The following is a 15,113-nucleotide window of genomic DNA, read 5'->3' on the forward strand; positions in this document are numbered from 1 at the left end:
AAACACAGCCTGTGATGAGGGGGCCGCAGGAAGTGAACGTTATAATATCCATGTTGCTAATAGGACTGACACAGAAACAGCATCAATTATTCACTTTGAAGGAGTATGACTTATTCATAGAACATGGAACCATAAGCATGTACTCTCACATGTCACAACTGATGGATTTCTAACTACACCCACACACACACACACACACACACACACACACACACACACACACACACACAAACAGCTGAGTGCAGATGAACACAACAAACAGACATGACTCATAGGTGCACCGTGCAAACACCTGCCTGCAGAACACCCCGCACCTCCTCCTGCACCTCCTCCTACCTCCTGTAACTGCTCCAACTCCTTCCTGAGAGTCTCCTGCTCGGTCTCCAGGTCTGCATACTTCAGCTTCAGCGCCTGGTTCTCCTCCAGGACGACCAGCCCGCACTCAGCAGCCCGGATCTTCTCCCGGTTCGCCTCGGCCAGTTCCGCGGTGAGACGGTCCACCTCGGCCCGGTACTGATCCACCGACTCCCCGCATGCTGCGCCGGCAGCCATCGCCCCTCTCTCAGTGTGGAGCTCCGTCCTCCTGTCGCTCTGCGGTCCTACTGCTCCTCACAGAGAGGCGGGCGGAGGCTGCGAGATGCTGCTGAATACCCGCCCCCCTCTCCAGAGTCAGAGCCAGTCAGAGCAGGCGGTGAATAAACCAAACAAGCAGCAGATTATTTACATGTATTTTACAGCAGGTAAATATCATCCAGACCACATAGTCTGGAAGATGAAGTCTTTAAAATCAGGTCAGGCTCGCTCTCTGTGTGACACTCAGCAAAAACATCATTTCTGCTTATTCATGGGTGCAGGGGCGCCACCTGTCGGCTGCTGTGAGGCACTGCGCGTCAGGATGTTTTTAATTATGCATTCATCCAGGTTCCTGCCTGCTTTGGACACTCAGGACTCATCAAGGGTTAGAAACACTCTTAAATGAAGGCAGTTTTTTTTTTAAATTAAACTCACTTCACATAAATAGACGCAGCAGGTTTATATCCCGCTCTTATTATAGTGTGACTCTGCAGAGGTAAAGTCAAACAGATACTAAAGCAAACATGAGCATAATGGTTTGAAAAGTCCTTTATTACTGCTGGCATGAGTTTCTTTTATTTAACTGCATCTCTTATATATAAATAAAATGAATTATGCAACAATCTTCATAATATATCATGAGTTTTATAGAGCTCTGTGTTGCTCTGATGGTCACATTTGAACACCCGGAGACGTGTTGAAGGAGTCACATTTATTTAGGTCAAGGATTTAAAGTTATCTGTCTGAGTGAAATGAGTTGATTGTGTGTTACGTTCCCTTTAAGTTCGTCACCTTTGACTAATGAAGGTTCTGCCTCTTTTTAAGTTAAAATGTTTGAAGGAAAGAAACGTAAAACTCACAGGATTTGTGTTTTTTGGCGGCACTTGTGGACAAAGCGAAACCTGCTGTGTTTAAAAAATAAATAATAAATACATTTAAAAAACTGCAGTTCCTGGAGTGTCCACTAGAGGCTGGCTGCAGGTGCACAGGAAGTCACATACACACCCATTCAAAAAGCCTGTTTTTACATGAACATGTTTATAACCTGGTTAAAACAAACAAACAAACAAACAGGTGTGATTCGCTCATGTCTCCGTCCACACACACTGTGCAGGTGAGAGATTTTTGATGACTCATCAGTTTGAGGGAAAAGTTGAGAGAGTCATTAAAGGTCACAAACAAGTCGGAACAAACACTTAGCACCTAAAGTGTTCAAACACAAGGACACAGGTTTGCACGACTTCCTCGTTTCACCTCTGCGTTATCTCGGAGGTCATGAGGTTTTCATGCTGCACAGATTTCTTAGATGCCATTTTGTGATTGGCAGAAATGTTGGTTACACAAGCGTGTTTTTTTGATGCTGTCTCCATCAACTGTTTGTGTCCTCTGTCACCTCACCGGGAGTGAATTTATCTGACAGCGAGCAGAGGCAATAAAAGCAGATATGAGCGGGGTGAAAAGTTGAACCGCTCTCACAGGCTTGTTAAACCTAATCATTTCATGGCGTCCCCGGCGAGGCTGATGCCAAGTTATCTCGCTAATAATTGGACATTATTTGAAGAACAGCGTGTCACACTTCCAGGAAAAAGGTCAACGTGGGAGCAGTTGAATCAGTTATTGGAGGCGTTCCAATAAAGTTTATCACTCTTACAGATTTCATGTACGCAAACTTGTTTACATAAGGACTACAGGGCGGTTGAGGTCGGATTGGAACCCTCGGCCGCTGCGATGAGGACTACATCATCAAGCGTGCAACATGACCACCTGCACCCCTCAGCGCTGCTTTTATCGTCAAATACAGTTCAGACCGTCTGGATGCGTCAAACAGCTCAAAGTAAAAAAAAAAAAAAGGTAAACGTGTCATGTCATCAGGAGGATCTGACTTTGGACCCGTCAGCTGAGCTGTCTGAGAGTTTGTTAAAGTGAGACACTGAGGACCACTATCTACAGAGAGACTGAAGGGACAAAATAAATACAGAGAGACACTGAGGACCACTATCTACAGAGAGACTGAAGGGACAAAATAAATACAGAGACACTGAGGACCACTATCTACAGAGAGACTGAAGAGACAAAATAAATACAGAGACACTGAGGACCACTATCTACAGAGAGACTGAAGAGACAAAATAAATACAGAGACACTGAGGACCACTATCTACAGAGAGACTGAAGGGACAGAATAAATACAGAGAGACACGGAGGACCACTATCTACAGAGAGACTGAAGAGACAAAATGAATACAGAGACACTGAGGACCACTATCTACAGAGAGACTGAAGGTACAAAATAAATACAGAGACACTGAGGACCACTATCTACAGAGAGACTGAAGGGACAAAATAAATACAGAGACACTGAGGACCACTATCTACAGAGAGACTGAAGAGACAAAATAAATACAGAGACACTGAGGACCACTATCTACAGAGAGACTGAAGGGACAGAATAAATACAGAGAGACACGGAGGACCACTATCTACAGAGAGACTGAAGAGACAAAATGAATACAGAGACACTGAGGACCACTATCTACAGAGAGACTGAAGGGACAAAATAAATACAGAGAGACACTGAGGACCACTATCTACAGAGAGACTGAAGGGACAAAATAAATACAGAGACACTGAGGACCACTATCTATAGAGACACTGAAGGGACAAAATAAATACGGAGACACTGAGGACCACTATCTACAGAGAGACTGAAGGTACAAAATAAATACAGAGACACTGAGGACCACTATCTACAGAGAGACTGAAGGGACAAAATAAATATAGAGACACTGAGGACTACTATCTACAGAGAGACTGAAGAGACAAAATAAATACAGAGACACTGAGGACCACTATCTACAGAGAGACTGAAGGGACATAATAAATACAGAGACACTGAGGACCACTATCTACAGAGAGACTGAAGGGACAAAATAAATACAGAGAGACACTGAGGACCACTATCTACAGAGACACCGAAGGGACAAAATAAATATAGAGACACTGAGGACCACTATCTATGGGGGGCCTGAAGGGACAAAATAAATATAGAGACACTGAGGACCACTATCTACAGAGAGACTGAAGGGACAAAATAAATACAGAGACACTGAGGACCACTATCTACAGAGAGACTGAAGGGACAAAATAAATATAGAGACACTGAGGACCACTATCTACAGAGAGACTGAAGGGACAAAATAAATATAGAGACACTGAGGACCACTATCTACAGAGAGACTGAAGGGACAGAATAAATACAGAGACACTGAGGACCACTATCTACAGAGAGACTGAAGGGACAAAATAAATATAGAGACACTGAGGACTACTATCTACAGAGAGACTGAAGGGACAAAATAAATATAGAGACACTGAGGACTACTATCTACAGAGAGACTGAAGGGACAAAATAAATATAGAGACACTGAGGACTACTATCTACAGAGAGACTGAAGGGACAAAATAAATATAGAGACACTGAGGACCACTATCTACGGAGAGACTGAAGGGACAAAATAAATACAGAGAGACACTGAGGACCACTATCTACAGAGAGACTGAAGGGACAAAATAAATACAGAGAGACACTGAGGACCACTATCTACAGAGACACTGAAGGGACAAAATAAATACAGAGACACTGAGGACCACTACCTACAGAGACACTGAAGGGACAAAATAAATACAGAGACACTGAGGACCACTATCTACAGAGAGACTGAAGGGACAAAATAAATATAGAGACACTGAGGACCACTATCTACAGAGAGACTGAAGGGACAAAATAAATACAGAGAGACACTGAGGACCACTATCTACAGAGAGACTGAAGGGACAAAATAAATACAGAGACACTGAGGACCACTATCTACAGAGAGACTGAAGGGACAAAATAAATACAGAGACACGCTGAGGACCACTATCTACAGAGAGACTGAAGGGACAAAATAAATACAGAGACACTGAGGACCACTATCTACAGAGAGACTGAAGGGACAAAATGATTAATTGTGATTAATTTGTAAATGCTGACAGCTTGTGATTTATAAAGTCACATATCAATAAATAAAGTTTATTATAAGGTGCTGGGAATAAAAGAAGTTTTTAAATCTATCTGCAGCATTTTAGTTCCCCTTTGATCCTGTGCGTCAAGTTCTGGAAAGCTTCAGCCGACCCAACAGTGACCTCAGTTTACGAGTCCAAATTAAGATAAGGCCGGGTTGTCAGAAAGTCAAACACAGATGAACAGTTTATGGCTGTGCTCAATCTTATCTGTGACAAGGAAGTGTGGTGTCATGAAAAAAAAAAAATCTAAATGCTCTCTGCACAGTAACACACACACACACACACACACACACACACACACACACACACACACACACACACACACACACACACACACACACACACACACACACACACACACTTTACATTTTAAAAGACAGGAAGACAAACGAGCTTTTCAGGATAAAAGTGTCAAAGGATCAAATTAAAGACAAAAACGTCCAGCTGTTGACACATCTGTTTTTATTACACACTATATACACAATCCTTTTTGTTGTTGTTGTTTTTTTATACAATAAACACTGTAATGTTGAGCACCACGCACTCTTGCAGCCTTGTTTTATAAGAATACTGGAGGTGCTATCTGACCGTCCCCAGAGGGTCAAAATACAGAGTCCTGTTCAGCGCGGCGGGGGTTAACGTGGCCCTGAGGAACGGCCTGGACTGAAGGGGTTTCGGTATGAAGCAGGGCAGCCAGCACGCGGCCTGCAGGGGGGGCGTCGGAGGGAGCTGCGAGGGGACATGATGAAGAGAGAGGTTATGATGTAATGATTGGACGGCTGCAGAGCGAGATCAACGTTAAAGGCACGTTAAAGGGACTAAATGCTGCTTATTGCAGCACGTTATTATGCTACATGATTTATGAATAACAAAATAAACAGAAGTAAACTGCGATGTGTTTTACAGCAACAATATGAAACATTTTCAACTTTAAAAAAAAAGAAGCTTGTTCAAAGCCGATCTCGTCGTTTTAATTGGGGTAGAAAGGTGTCCATGGCGTGTCCACAGAGCGCCCCTACAAAGCAACCAATGAGCTGGTCTCTGTGCAGTTTGATACAACTTCTGAGGATGAGAGACAGACGAGGATAAAGACGGATGAAGAAGAGAGAGAGAGAATGAGCGAGCGAGAAGCCAGATTAGATCATCGGACAGGTTTCGAGGCGCGGCGTGTCAGTGGGCCAGCAGGGGGCGCCTCGAGGGCTGACGAACTTTAAAACACAGCAGTAGATTAAAATGTCCAAAGTTTGTAAAGACACTTGGAAACGGTCCGCTGACTGACATCGACACGGTCTGCTGTGCAAATTACATATTATTCCAACAGTTAATGAGTGGAAGGAAAATGAAGGAAATGATCCGTCTGCTGTTTTTTATAAAAAAGTGATGAAGAAGAAAAGCAGACGGAGGGAAGTGGAGCGGATAAAGTTGATTAAATGACACTTCCACCTGCAGCGCTTCAAATCGTTTGTCCTTCGATGTTAAACAGATTTTCATCTTGGATCTTGGAAAAGTTTGAAATGTTCTGTAAGTTCACATTTTGAAGCGCTGCTCATTTAAACTTTGGACATTAAAAGAAAGTTAACAGGCCTCAGAGGAGTCGCAACATAACGGCGATGAACGCTGCACGGTTGGAGGGGCCACAGGGGAATCTTCGCTTGGCGCCACCAGACAGGCGATAACATTTTATCGAGGCCTTTGCAAGTCTGACACTGAGCTGGCATGTCAGAATCACAGAAACCCCGTCTCGCGTGCCGTTCCCACAATGCAAAGCGGCAGGTCGCAGATCGAAAACGACGTGTGAATATGTTTTTACGTTGTGCAAGTTTTGCAGAAGTAGTCGAAGGACTGCACTGATGAGTCGTTACCTCGTAATAAAACAGGGGCCGACTCGTCGCCTGGATGTGATGTCTACTGAGCAGCTCGATGTCCTTCAGCGTTTCGGCCTTCCTCCATTTGGCTCGGCGGTTCTGGAACCAAATCTGCAACAACAGACTCGATTACTTTTACTATCTGATTGAGAGCTTGAGTGTAAATCAGTCTTCTCATTCAGGAGGAGGTTGGTGTGTGAACATGAACCTGTCCCACCTGTATTCGGCCCTCGGTGAGGTGCAGACTGGAGGCCAGCTGGTCTCTGGTGCTCACATCCGGGTAGTGAGTCTGCTGGAAGACGCTCTCCAGCTCCTCCAGCTGAAACGTGGTGAAGGTGACCCTCGTTTGCCTCTTTTTCCTCTGACCTGTGAACACACACGCTCGTCACTTTAAGCGCCTCTTAAACATGTGCTGACTGATTCTTTAAAGATCTGTGAATATGCTCACTCGTGCAATCTGTTGGGACCTTTGGAGAGCCTTCACGTAGTCTCATTTCTGGGGTTTCTGCCAGGAGCGAGAAATCCCACCATTAAAAACGAGGTTATAAAAGCGGTTTCTCCTGAGTGAGTGTTTAAAAAGGTGACACACCTGCAGGTGAGAGCTGGGCACACGTCCTGGTGTTCTCCTTGATTACAGACCAGGTGCGATGGAGTCTCTTCTCTCTGCTGATGCACGTCGGCCTCCTCAGGATCTCCTCGACTGAGTGGGATAACGTTTTGCTCGGCTGGGAGTCTCTCCCTCTCTCCCTGCAGGACTCCTTCTCTTCTTTATTCCACATGTCCAACGGTTGATCGCCCCGCACCATCGGCTCTCTCTCTCTCTCTCTCTCTCTCTCACCAGATGTCCTTTCTGTTTTCAGCAGCAGTCGAACGTTGCCCACGCGTCTCAGACTCTTCTGTGCTATCTTCGCTGCTCTCTACCTTGAGCTCGGCGAGGGGCAGCCCTGTGTTTGACCTGCATCACATGGTCATCCACAGGGAGGAGCAAACACGACATAACCTCCTCATACTTCTAGGAAATATCAGCAATCTGTTCAAATCATGTCAAGGCTTTTTTTTGTGTGTGTGTGTGTGTGTGTGTGTGTGTGTGCTGATAGTAAATCTGTAAACGTATTCGTCTGATATTATCGGTTCTTATCACTCGCCAGTTATTGAGCTGAGAAGTTACATTTGTTCAGAGCTTTTTATTGCTTTCATTGTAAAAACAAACTCTTACATTACAAGGCCCTGGGCATTGTTGTTCTGTAGTTTTGATTTACACCTTGATCACATTCAGCCATAAAAATATATTTAATTTGTCTTGCTACTCTTTCTTATCAGCTGTTTTATGGGCAGGATCGTTTTTATCACCTTGTCCTCTGCGTGCCCTCTCACACTTCAGTTCACCTTTACAAACCAGACGTGTTCGGTTTGTCTCCCTCTAGTGGTGTTGGCCTGTAAGTGCATTCACTTTGCTCCCTCGTCCTACAAACATACAGAACATCCTGAAGAGTTCTGCCTGCAAAGAAAATAATTATGAAACATACAAAGACCTCTTTCAGAGTTTTTTTTTTTTTTACCAGTGTCAGTTATGTTCCCTGAGCTGTGGGCAGGAGTTTTCACCCCGTGACCCTCAAAGTGACGACTCCAGAGTCTTCGAATTATTTCAGCACAGATCTCACTTAAAAACCGTTTCACACTAAGGGGTAAAATAAGCAATTTTAAGTCATTTTAGATTTCAGAAAAGTATCTTGTGACACCTCTCCCAGTGTCCTCCGACCCCCACTTTGGGAAACACGGGTCGAGGGGATGAGGGGAGTAACAATAATAAAATAAAACCCAGGGAAAAAAATGGAGGAACTAAATATAAGTAACTTTAAAAAAAACTAAAAAAAACATTTACAAAATCAGAAACATTTCTCAACCAAACACAAGCGTCTTTTAGAAAAGCACAAGCTGATTATGGAATCTGAACTGGTTGCTGGAGAGAAGCAATTTACAGAGTACTGCCAAGATGCCATTGAGCAAGGCACTAAATCTCCAACAGCTCCCTGTGCAGCCGACCCACTCCGACATCTCTCCGTCAGTGCCGCAGGTACAAGAACTCATACTCACGGTTAAATTATCCTCAGAGACCTGCAGCATCAAAGGAACGATGTGTGACTTGCCTTTGATCCAGTAGGTGTCGCCCTTGAGTATGAAAACCAGTTCCTTCCCTTCAGGTCTCAGTTCGGTCCCTCTAGGTCTCAGTTCGGTCCCTTCAGGTCACAGTTCGGTCCCTTCAGGTCTCAGTTCGGTCCCTTCAGGTCTCAGTTCGGTCCCTCTAGGTCTCAGTTCTAACCCTTCAGGTCTCAGTTCGTTCCCTTCAGGTCTCAGTTCGGACCCTGCAGGCCTCAGTTTGGTCCCTCTAGGTCTCAGTTCGGTCCCTTCAGGTCTCAGTTCGGACCCTGCAGGCCTCAGTTTGGTCCCTCTAGGTCTCAGTTCGGTCCCTTCAGGTCTCAGTTCGGTCCCTTCAGGTCTCAGTTCGGTCCCTTCAGGTCTCAGTTCGGACCCTGCAGGCCTCAGTTTGGTCCCTCTAGGTCTCAGTTCGGTCCCTTCAGGTCTCAGTTCGGTCCCTTCAGGTCTCAGTTCGGTCCCTCTAGGTCTCAGTTCGGACCCTTCAGGTCTCAGTTCGTTCCCTTCAGGTCTCAGTTCGGACCCTGCAGGCCTCAGTTCGGTCCCTCTAGGTCTCAGTTTGGACCCTTCAGGTCTCAGTTCGTTCCCTTCAGGTCTCAGTTCGGACCCTGCAGGCCTCAGTTCGGTCCCTCTAGGTCTCAGTTCGGACCCTTCAGGTCTCAGTTCGTTCCCTTCAGGTCTCAGTTCGGTCCCTTCAGGTCACAGTTCGGTCCCTTCAGGTCTCAGTTCGGTCCCTTCAGGTCACAGTTCGTTCCCTTCAGGTCTCAGTTCGGACCCTGCAGGCCTCAGTTCGGTCCCTCTAGGTCTCAGTTCGGACCCTTCAGGTCTCAGTTCGGTCCCTTCAGGTCTCAGTTCGGTCCCTTCAGGTCACAGTTCGGACCCTTCAGGTCTCAGTTCGTTCCCTTCAGGTCTCAGTTCGGACCCTGCAGGCCTCAGTTCGGACCCTGCAGGCCTCAGTTCGGTCCCTCTAGGTCTCAGTTCGGACCCTTCAGGTCTCAGTTCGTTCCCTTCAGGTCTCAGTTCGGACCCTGCAGGCCTCAGTTCGGTCCCTCTAGGTCTCAGTTCGGACCCTTCAGGTCTCAGTTCGTTCCCTTCAGGTCTCAGTTCGGTCCCTTCAGGTCACAGTTCGGACCCTTCAGGTCTCAGTTCGGTCCCTTCAGGTCTCAGTTCGGACCCTTCAGGTCTCAGTTCGTTCCCTTCAGGTCTCAGTTCGGTCCCTTTAGGTCACAGTTCGGTCCCTTCAGGTCTCAGTTCATTCCCTTCAGGTCTCACTTCAGACCCTTCAGGTCTCAGTTTGGTCCCTTCAGGTCTCACTTCAGACCCTTCAGGTCTCAGTTCGGTCCCTTCAGGTCTCAGTTCATTCCCTTCAGGTCTCACTTCAGACCCTTCAGGTCTCAGTTTGGTCCCTTCAGGTCTCACTTCAGACCCTTCAGGTCTCAGTTCGGTCCCTTCAGGTCTCAGTTCATTCCCTTCAGGTCTCACTTCAGACCCTTCAGGTCTCAGTTTAGTCCCTTCAGGTCTCAGTTCGGTCCCTTCAGGTCTCAGTTCGGACCCTTTAGGTCTCAGTTCGGTCCCTTCAGGTCACAGTTCGGTCCCTTCAGGTCTCAGTTCATTCCCTTCAGGTCTCAGTTCATTCCCTTCAGGTCTCACTTCAGACCCTTCAGGTCTCAGTTTGGTCCCTTCAGGTCTCAGTTCGGTCCCTTCAGGTCTCAGTTCGGACCCTTTAGGTCTCAGTTCGGTCCCTTCAGGTCACAGTTCGGTCCCTTCAGGTCTCAGTTCGGTCCCTTCAGGTCACAGTTCGGTCCCTTCAGGTCACAGTTCGGTCCCTTCAGGTCTCAGTTCGGTCCCTTCAGGTCACAGTTCGGTCCCTTCAGGTCTCAGTGAAGTTCCTTGAAGTTAAGCTTCGAAAACTCTGGAAGCAATAATCCCCTGATGGAAATAAAAAAAAGATCTTTTTGTAACAGCTTCCTCATCGACTAAATGCCCCTTTCTTTCAAACCTGCACCCGGTGTCGTAATGCAGAATTACCCGTCTCAGACCACACTGAGGTTTAATCCCAATGACATCATTAGGATCCTTTTCTCAGAGTTAAAGTCTTTAAGAGCCTGAGTGTGTGCTGAGTGGGCTAACGGCCACGTGTTGTCAGGGTTTGGATTGGACAAAAAAAACCCGATAATCAGGATGTTACTGGCAGTTCTGGGAGATTGCGAGCGCCAAAAAACCCCAACCGTCAAGGAACTTTTCTTAGAGCTCTTCTAGTAAAGCAAAGCTCTAAGTAAGTAATCTCATCCAAATACAGGAAAACAGGGAAGCTGTACAAAGAAACCCCTCACGAAGGAGACTGTACAATCACATGCATCTGAAGCAATCTCTAACAAAGATGTCTGATTTGAACAAGTCAAACCTCCCTTACCTCCAGACTCCAGACACTGAGGATGCCAAAACCTGGTCCTGGGGAGAACCATCCCCTCGACCAGGGATTTAAAGGTACAAAATCAAACCTGCACCTGTCTGAGACCAGCGCTCGCTTTCTCTCCCACCCCTCCGTCGGTGTTTCGACCGACTGAAATTCTTTTCCTCACTTTGGGAAGTACAATGGTTCTCCTTCAGCAACACGCCGCCATCGTGCCTCTACACACTATGTCCCTGAGTGGGCGGGGCCAGGTCTCTTTCCCCAATGAGGTGGCAGGTTATTCTGGTTGAACCTAAAAAAAAGATATTTGGCCTTCGAGGGATAAATAAACAAGCTGAAGGAAGCGCCAAATCCGAGAACATCAAACCCAGAAGGAGTTTGACTCCACTCTGGTTTTTTGTAATGGGCCATTTTTGCCTTTTTGTTATAACAGGTCGCAAAAGGCTGAAGTCGGATTCAAACCAACGGCCGCTGTGACGAGGACTAAAGTCGCCGTACACCGAGTCCTTGTTTCCCAACGGGACAATAAAGTGAATCTTTTATTAAGACCGAGCTTTATGAAGATCTACATATTGTCTCGGAGTTTAAAGCATTTTCCCTCAGTCTTGTCCAGATCTGAGGCTGGACGGACTCTCCTCTGGTCTGGCCCTGTCTTGGTCTTGTGTCGGTCTGGCCCTGTCTTGGTCTTGTGTCGGTCTGGCCCTGTCTTGGTCTTGTGTCCGTCTGGCCCTGTCTTGGTCTTGGGTCAGTCTGGCCCTGTTTTGTTCTTGGTCTTGTGTCAGTCTAGCCCTGCCTTGGTCTTGGTCTTATGTCGGTCTGGCCCTGTCTTGGTCTTGTGTCCGTCTGGCCCTGTCTTGGTCTTGGGTCAGTCTGGCCCTGTCTTGGTCTTGGTCTTGGTCTTGGGTCAGTCTGGCCCTGTCTTGGTCTTGTGTCCGTCTGGCCCTGTCTTGGTCTTGAACTTGTGTCGGTCTGGCCCTGCCTTGGTCTTGGTCTTGGTCTTGGTCTTGTGTCATTCTGGCTCTGTCTTGGTCTTGTGTCGGTCTAGCCCTGCCTAGGTCTTAGTCTTGTGTCATTCTGGCCCTGTCTTGGTCTTGTGTCGGTCTGGCCCTGCCTTGGTCTTGGTCTTGGTCTTGGGTCAGTCTGGCCCTGTCTTGGTCTTGTGTCGGTCTGGCCCTGCCTTGGTCTTGGTCTTGTGTCATTCTGGCTCTGTCTTGGTCTTGGTCTTGTGTCGGTCTGGCTCTGTCTTGGTCTTGTGTCGGCCTTGCCCTGTCTCAGTCTGTGTCTCGGTCCTGACTCGCTCTTGGGGACCCCCTTTCATGTGGTCTTGATTACAACACTACCAGCGTGAGCATGTGGCTCATGAATAAACATGTTTGAGTGGGTTAAGTTGCTGCGATTCGTTCCTGACCTCAAAGCTGCTCTCCTGCAAAAATAAGCAGGATCACAGGACGCAGCGAGTCGCCAAATCAAAAGAAACAAACATTTTAAAGTAATAATTTTGGCGTGCATTTAATATAAATGACCTCCTGGCAGGTCGTCTCCGCCTTGCGACTGCGCAGCATGTTACAGTAAGGACAACAGCTTCATTGTTCTGAGACTCAGCAGCCTTTAGTTCTCCTGTTGATACAGTATTAAATCTGTTGTAGTGCCATGTTAAACCCGTTATGTTCCCCTGGTCACATAACACGGGTCAGGACAGAGGATCATGTCTGACCTGAAACACTGACAGAAATAAACAGACTAAAACTCCAGTGAGGAGCTGCATATGAAACAGACTCAATATGACGACACCATGAGCCAATACTGGATATTATGGACGATGCCAGCCACCCTCTGCGCACTCTGCGTCATCAGCAACCAGAGGAGCCGGTTCAGTGAGAGGCTGCTCCTTCCCAAGTCCAGAACCAACAGACTCAAAAACTCCTTTGTCCATCACGCTCTACAACTCCTCACTTGGGGGAAGGAGGACTAGAGCACACGGGACAGAGGGGGAGGAGTTGGAGCGTCCTTCTTTCTTTCCTTCTTTCCTTCTACCCTCACTGTGCAATAACACACGGACACTTTTTACTCGTATGTGCAATAATAATCTCAACCAAGTGCAATAATCGCAACAATAATCATTGCCTTTTTTTGGTATATTTTGCTTCCACCATGCATATCTCTGGTATATTCCTTCCAATGGAAGAGTGTTCTGTTCTATTATTGGTGCTGTATTATTCTGTATATTGTTACTTACAATACTTTTTGTATTTTGTGTTACATTTTTGATCTTTATTTTTTACTCTTATTGTATCTGCTGCTGGAACCTTAAATTTCCTGAGGGAGTCATCCCAAAGGATCAATAAAGTTTAGTCTAAGTCTAAGATTAAAAAGACAGTCAGGAGCGTTTATCTTAAGAAAACAGACAGAAGTGAAGCTGCTCCATTGTCCCTTCTGGGCCTCCGTACATGTGTGACTGTCTGCAGAGACCTTGTCCTCTGACTGGATGTGACTGTTCTGGTCAGTTTTAGTTGATGTGTGTTTCCCCCCCCAGCCAATCACAGCGCACCGGCTGCGATTGGTCGTGATTCAAAACCCGGCAATATGACGGACGTTGACGTAGTGGGGAAGAAGAGAAAATATAAGCGGATAAGGCTCGTTCTAAAACGAGGGTGAACCTTGAGTTGGCTTTTCGCCTGGTGGTGTGAAGTTGACCTGCTTCCTGTTGGACACGCATGTGACGAACACAGGCGGTTAGTTAGCATGTGTGCTAGCGTGCTAACTCCAGCTTTAAGGAAATAGTCTGTTGACACAAGTCATGAAAGTCACGACTTAGAGAGAAACAAATCCAAACAGAAACTATATTTTTAATTCCGTCTCTGTTAGCCCCGCCTCCCCTCAATTACATCGCCGCTGCGCTCAGGTCACAGGCTACTTTTAGATCTTATATGACGGCGCCTTTTAAATCCAACACGTGCAGCACATTATTCTGCAAAGGATGCCCTGTCTTCTGGGACTGATTGCTCACCGCCCTTCTCCCAATTTGATTATGAAACAGCCTCTGAGACAAACATGTGAACCGTCCGTGCAGCTTATTAGGATCATGTGCTGCAGTGTGACAGTTTGACGCAGAGCTCAGATCAATAACGGCTCCGGGGGGTTCATTTCAGGTAGCAGGCTTAAAGAAAGTCCTTCCGTCTTTTCTCTGAAAATGGGGGGACAAGCATGCACAAAGATGATTAATGTTTTCTCAGAGCTTTGATTAGCTGCTTTAATGAGCACATGACATCTACTGCTTAGCTAGCAGCTTATTTCTCCATCATTGGCTGCAGTCATTTTAATATCACGGCTCACATGAGACACACACATGAAACATGGTACAACAAGCTGCTCTGAGCATTTAAAGTTGGAATTTTAAGGAATGCATGGACTACCTGACATGTGATTGATCCTGGATACAGTAAACTGCATGGAGTCACATGCACACACACACACACACACACACACACACACTCACAGCCGACCCCATGATGTCTCCGCTCTACTTCTCTCTGTGCCAGGGGAGTTTCATGTGAGATTCATTTCCTGCAACCTTCTTTTATTTGGAGCATGTTCACCAGCTCACACTGCTGCAGGGTTCGGACTTTAACTGCTTTACAAGCGTGAAGATAATTATCAGAAGCATGTTAGAACCCTGCATGTACACTCATTCACACGTCATGCCTCGGGGTATCATTTCCTCATCTCGTTGCAGGCAGGGTATAAAAACATTCCACTGCTCCTTTTCATGATATTTGGACCTTTTTTTTTTTTAACCTTTAAAGTTGAGTGTTTTTGTTTTCACTGGTCTGAAACAGGAGTCTCATGTTCTCCTTCTGCGATCTGGTACTCCTGCTTCCCTCCGACAGTCCATAGACATGCTGGTTAGGTTACCTGAGTGTGTGTGTGTGTGTGTGTAGCTGGTTGTCTGTCCTGCAGAATATTTCCAGATTCCTCACTCGGCATTTAGGAGACGTTGAGAATCAGTGATGGACGAAATGATCTAAATGCACGACCAAAAAATG

At 46.4% G+C, this 15,113-nt stretch overlaps 2 protein-coding genes across 6 annotated transcripts in view; both read right to left on the reverse strand.

Annotated features, from left to right (window-relative positions):
• The window catches only part of bicd1a (bicaudal D homolog 1a), a 40,330-nt gene extending 39,721 nt beyond the window's left edge, over window positions 1–609 (reverse strand). For all 5 annotated transcript variants that reach the window (XM_079346015.1, XM_079346014.1, XM_079346018.1 and 2 more), the window contains exon 1: window positions 337–609. In XM_079346015.1, the coding sequence (XP_079202141.1) occupies window positions 337–552 (216 nt within the window). In that variant the 5' untranslated portion in view covers window positions 553–609. The remainder of the gene's footprint in view (window positions 1–336) is intronic.
• A 4,608-nt stretch (window positions 610–5,217) lies between these two features.
• On the reverse strand, window positions 5,218–7,942 carry LOC306825820 (retina and anterior neural fold homeobox protein 2-like; the record flags this gene model as incomplete). Its single annotated transcript, XM_079346775.1, has 5 exons — window positions 7,093–7,942; window positions 6,952–7,008; window positions 6,721–6,869; window positions 6,501–6,614; window positions 5,218–5,367 (listed from the first exon to the last, which is right to left on the reverse strand). The coding sequence occupies exons 1-5, from the start codon at window positions 7,307–7,309 to the stop codon at window positions 5,218–5,220; spliced, it is 687 nt and encodes a 228-aa protein (XP_079202901.1). The 5' UTR covers window positions 7,310–7,942.
• Between the last annotated feature and the right edge of the window lie 7,171 nt (window positions 7,943–15,113).

This window comes from Symphodus melops, assembly GCF_947650265.1.
Source record: "Symphodus melops genome assembly, chromosome: 6".
Classification (NCBI taxonomy): Eukaryota; Metazoa; Chordata; class Actinopteri; order Labriformes; family Labridae; genus Symphodus; species Symphodus melops.